This window comes from Oncorhynchus kisutch, linkage group LG23, assembly GCF_002021735.2.
Source record: "Oncorhynchus kisutch isolate 150728-3 linkage group LG23, Okis_V2, whole genome shotgun sequence".
Classification (NCBI taxonomy): Eukaryota; Metazoa; Chordata; class Actinopteri; order Salmoniformes; family Salmonidae; genus Oncorhynchus; species Oncorhynchus kisutch.
In genome coordinates, this window is record NC_034196.2 from 36966717 (window position 1) to 36972248 (window position 5532).

At 42.0% G+C, this 5532-nt stretch overlaps 1 protein-coding gene across 1 annotated transcript; it reads left to right on the plus strand.

The window, feature by feature from the left end:
* The first annotated feature begins 1025 nt into the window (after nt 1-1025).
* Nucleotides 1026-5041, plus strand: cdk9 (cyclin-dependent kinase 9 (CDC2-related kinase)). Its single transcript, XM_020458177.2, has 8 exons — nt 1026-1159; nt 1315-1428; nt 1803-1884; nt 2074-2164; nt 2323-2489; nt 2755-2926; nt 3334-3482; nt 3892-5041. The coding sequence occupies exons 1-8, from the start codon at nt 1119-1121 to the stop codon at nt 4255-4257; spliced, it is 1182 nt and encodes a 393-aa protein (XP_020313766.1). The 5' UTR covers nt 1026-1118; the 3' UTR covers nt 4258-5041.
* Nucleotides 5042-5532: the final 491 nt, after the last annotated feature.

Genomic DNA, 5532 nt, shown 5'->3' on the forward strand with positions numbered 1-5532 from the left:
AGGAAAGATTTGTTTCTCTTTTGGTCCATGCAACAGCAGAGCGATACAAACCTTGTTTCAGCAGGATGTTGAACCTTATGTCATGCCTTATTGGAATGGATTTATTGATAATATCTGTTGGAAAAAAGTTTGGATGTTGCCACACACATACCTACTTGTTAACAAAATTAAGGAAGTTTCCTTTTAAATTATTCATAAATATTATCCTGCCAACCACTATATGAAGAAGTTTAAGGAAAACATCAACTCAAATAGCTCCTTTTGTAATGACCACCCAGAAACAGTGTTGCATCTTTTTTGGCATTGTATGCATGTAAGAAAACTGTGGCAAGACATCAGTAGGTTTATACACACATTTATGAAGATTTTACACTATTTTGGAGAGATGTACTGTTTGGATTCTTTACATGCAATAGAAATAAGCTGAAACATTTTTATGTAATTAATTTCATTATTCTTTTGGCCAAATTTCATATACACAAATGTCAATTTACAAACAGAAAAACACATTTTCGTACCCTACAAAAAGAAATTGAACTGTATTTTAAGACGGTTAAATGCTCTACTAACAAAAAAGCTGTTAGAATTGTAAGTATATGCATGTCCCTTAAGGTCCTTGTGTAATTGTAATGTGATATTGTACCCCCTAGCTCGATTGTCCATTGTTTGTAATCTATGTATGCTTGTGTTCCCTCATGTGCTTTATGTGTTGATTTATTGTTAATAAAATAAAAAGTTGTCCACAAAGCGGTAAACGGGCTGTCTGGCTCTTGTCTATCCTTTCTTTCAGATTGGTTGTCTCATTATAATTTTTAAAATACCCGGGTTGTTAACGTCAACTTCCTGTTTGTATTCAACGGAGAGATATGCTATACTATTAGACACTCATTGGCCTCCATACAAAAACTCCTTTGTGTGCGAAAACTAAAAACGCCACCTGCTGGAGAGAGACAGGTTTTCCGCCGAGTTGGGCCTCTCGCTTCCATTTTGTAAAGTTTGTGAAAGCAGAAAGACTACATTACCCATCTCGCTTCCTCTTTGGTAAAGTTTGTGAAAGCACAACGACTACATTACCCATTTCGCACTGGGCACGCACGGATCCGACGGAACAAATAAGGATGCAGCGAGACAAAACAGGAAACGCCGCCGGGGCTGAAAAGTATGAATATATTCATATCTAATGTCCATTGTGTGATTTAACGTTGTGTAGAACATATATTATCTAAATCTGCTTGATTTGGTGTACTTATATTAGAGTAAAATTATGTAATTCTGGCGAAACCTTTCCCTAACGTGACCCTTTACTTTTCTCAGGCCTGACCGGGAGGCCGCCATTATGTCCAAATACTACGACGGAGTCGAATTCCCTTTCTGTGATGAGTTTTCTAAATATGAAAAGCTTGCCAAGATCGGCCAAGGGACCTTTGGGTAAGATTTCTAATAGTTATTTAGTGAAAAGGTTGCCGACAACAACATCGCTAACGTTAAGGATAACCTATGTTGTTACGTTCGCTGTAGCCTGACTGCAAGCTAGCTACAGTAGCTTGTTTTCTTGAAAGACAACTAACGTTAATATATCCAGCTAGTTTAGCAATCTAAAATGCATTTGTCGACACCTGCATTGGCTGTTTTATCCACACCTGTGTTGATAGTGACGTTAGGTTCTGAGTTCATAACCTGAATATAAACATAACTAAGGTAACTTCACGTTAGCTAGTTTCAGAAGAACACTTAGCATATTTGATTTTCTTGTCATTGGCACATGTTCTATATTTTCATCTTACCATACTTTACCTTTCCAGGGAGGTGTTCAAAGCCAAACACAGACAGACTGGGAAGAAGGTAGCACTGAAGAAAGTGTTGATGGAGAATGAGAAAGAAGGGGTAAGAGGGACAACAAAGCCACGTCTCTAACTATCTGACCTGCATGAGATTAATATCAACATTCCAACATTATACACACAGAAGATGCATGCTGTCAGAGACTGTATAATATTTATTGGATAGGCTAGTGGTAAACTATGGCACACTATAAACACACATGGATGCTAAGAGTAATCTTCTTTGTCACAGTTTCCAATCACTGCTTTGAGAGAGATCAAGATTCTTCAGCTCTTGAAACATGAGAACGTTGTCAACCTCATAGAGATCTGTCGAACCAAAGGTGAGTGTCAGTCATGCATTCCCAGTAGCAACCTACAGCTTGCATTGGGCTGTCCATATTGTTCGTTGTCAAAAAGCAGTATTGGATTACCAATCCAGACTAGTGTGTGGAGTGATTGCTTGTGTGTGTAATTACTCAATCTTCTCATCAACACACAGCCACCCAGTTCAACCGCTACAAAGGAAGCATCTACCTGGTGTTTGACTTCTGTGAGCACGACCTGGCAGGGTTGCTAAGCAACGCCAATGTGAAATTCACCCTGGCCGAGATCAAGAAGGTGATGCAGATGCTGCTGAACGGGCTCTACTATATCCACAGAAACAAGGTGAGGCTACGGTCCATTTACGACAGACTCCCATCCATAGTCACTGTAACCTAAAATGGGAAAAACTAATGATCATAGACAGCTCAGTAGGGTTTGGATCAGAGCCGTAGTTTGAAAAGGGTAAAATGTTTTTAGACTTAATTTGATTCCTATTGTACAATACAACAAACCTGTAGCATCATTGCTGGTCTTTTCACCAAATGCACTGCATTTTGAATTCAGCATTTAACATTGTGCCTCTCGGTGGACACCTTCCTCCTCTCAGATCTTACACAGAGACATGAAGGCAGCCAACGTGCTCATCACCCGTGACGGCGTGCTGAAGCTGGCAGACTTTGGGCTTGCGCGAGCCTTCAGCCTGGCCAAAAACAGCCAGGGCAACCGCTACACCAACCGCGTAGTCACACTCTGGTACAGGCCCCCAGAGCTGCTGCTAGGTAAGGAACCCATCTGGAGCATAGTGTAGGGTACATGCCCAAATCCCCTAACCTCTCCTCCAGTACCCCCAGCCAGTCCACTTTTGAGCCGTATTCGAGAACTAACACAGCTGATTTAACTAATGGATGACTTGATAATTAGGTGACCATTTTGAATCAGCTTTGCTACTTCTGGAAAACATCAAGTAAGTGAGGGTAGTCAAGGAGAGGTTTGGGCAAAGGACATTTTTCAAACGGTGGCATTTCTTTAAAAGCTATATGTAACTCTATAAATAACTTCTTCTTTTTTTTTTTTTTCACAATCCCATGCTATTTATACAGTTACAAGACATTGATATGCTGAGCTTGCTTGTAGCAATATGTGTAATTGAATGGCATGTAAAATGAGAACTACATTGTTTTGTCAGGCGAGAGAGACTACGGGCCTCCCATTGACCTGTGGGGTGCAGGCTGCATCATGGCGGAGATGTGGACACGCAGTCCCATCATGCAAGGCAACACAGAGCAGCACCAGCTCACACTCATCAGTCAACTGTGTGGCTCTATCACGGCAGAGGTATGCACACAAACCACACTCAAACACACACGGACGCATACCTACACACAACCAGGATCAATTACAGTCAATAACATTCAGCCGTGGGCCGAGTTTTCCTTGATCTGATGATCGGCATTGTTATAAATAATTTGTACACTGCAAATTGAGCTCAAGAATCACAAACAGATAGTATTTGACAAAAACAGAATCACTTCCAGCCTTTATTTCAATGGGATACGATCACACGTTCCTCTATTTATCCACAGGAATACTTGAACAGATCACCTAAATTAAAATAACTTGATTTCTTTGATTTTACATTCTTATGTCCAAGGAAAATAATAAACACCACAGTGTAACCACCAGTGTAACACAAACAAATTCTAATTCACCATTCAATTCCTAACCTGAACTCTTCCCCCATCAGGTATGGCCGGGCGTGGACAAGAAGTATGAGCTTTACCAGAAGATGGAGCTCCCTAAGGGCCAGAAGAGGAAAGTGAAGGACCGCCTCAAGGCCTATGTCAAGGACCCGTACGCCCTGGACTTGATTGACAAGCTCCTAGTCTTAGACCCGGCGCAGAGGACGGACAGCGACGACGCTCTGAACCACGACTTCTTCTGGTCGGACCCCATGCCCTCGGACCTGAAGAACATGCTCTCCACGCACAACACGTCCATGTTTGAGTACCTGGCCCCGCCCCGCCGGAGAGGTCACATGCCCCAGCAGCCAGCCAATCAGAACAGGAACCCGGCCACAACGAGTCAGACGGAGTTTGACCGGGTGTTTTGATTGGACTAAGGAGTTGGAGGAGGGCGAGTGGCAGACTGTTGCAAGGCAGAAAGTGGCCAGCCCCAGTTGGCATAAGACTGATTTTAGGGAACTGTAGCGTTCTTTCCAAGTGGAGGCTATTGTGGGGGCAACATGAGGAAAATGTGGACGTTTCTTCAAGCAGTATTGTTCTCCTGTTCATGTTCTATCACATTAGTCTGTCCTCTGCCTCGGACATTTGATAAAGCGTTGATATAGTACTGTGTTGTTATTGGGTGGGATTTCAATTCAATAACTAATTTGCTTCTTCTTACGCTTACTTGACCTTGTCTTGGAAGATGTGAAAGGTTTTTATAGGGTGTAAAGGATTTGTGAAGAACTAGGCCTACGCTTCAGCTACGTGACGGCTAGATGGAGCTGTTGCTCTTTCACAAAACCTGCCCGGTCCTTTCAGAGTCAACAAAGACAGGAAGCAAATTATTGGATTGGTATCCAGCACTCCATGGGCATAGACGTGCGTTCAGTGGGTTGCTCCGAGGATAATTCCTCTAGTGTTGGAACACGTCCAAGAACCACACACACACAAACAAAGAACCACACACACAAAGGATTGACACAAGCCATCAAGACAGCGATTCTTATCGCTAGAACCAATAGTTTCCTCTTTTTTTTTTTCACTGTTTTGTTCATTTTAAAACATTTCTTTTTTATATTGTACGATCATGAGTTTTGCCAGGTATCTTTGTGGTGTATGCGATACGTTGTCAGTATAGTTACACTAATAAACCTCACTGATACACTGCCATTTATTGTCCTGGAATTATTGTCCTGTCTGACATCACCGTATGGAGAATGGCAACATGGAATCTTATAGCAGGTTTATAAAGCATATTTCCCCTTAGATAAATCATTGAGACAAGCGAGCCATTTGACTATAAAGCCACCCTATATGTGCATTGATAATGGTGGTTTATAGAACATTTCACCAATGACTTATCGTTCCCAAACAACCATTTGGCACTTATTTCGTATAGCTAGAGAGTTAGGCCAGGATTCAATCCGATCACCCGTTGTTCTCTGTACCAGTTAAAGGTCATTTTAGAGTGAGCCGATATGCAGCATTCACCCTGAATGCAGTCCGCTAGCACAGGAACATTGCCAACAAAGCGTGATCAGATTGAATCCTGGCCTTAGGGTTCAGGTAAGCAACAGTTCCAGGCCTCAGAATAGTTGAAGTGAAGCTTTACTATTGCTGTCACCTACTTGCTCAGATGGATGTAGTAGAATCTAGATGTG

What these genes read in the sequence shown, in the direction of transcription:
- cdk9 (XM_020458177.2), top strand. Translation starts at nt 1,119, where the DNA reads ATGCAGCGAGACAAAACAGGAAACGCCGCCGGGGCTGAAAA. An exon ending in AGAGATCTGTCGAACCAAAG is followed by an intron (nt 2,165 to 2,322) that starts GTGAGTGTCAGT and finishes ATCAACACACAG; the next exon opens with CCACCCAGTTCAACCGCTAC. An exon ending in ACTATATCCACAGAAACAAG is followed by an intron (nt 2,490 to 2,754) that starts GTGAGGCTACGG and finishes TCCTCCTCTCAG; the next exon opens with ATCTTACACAGAGACATGAA.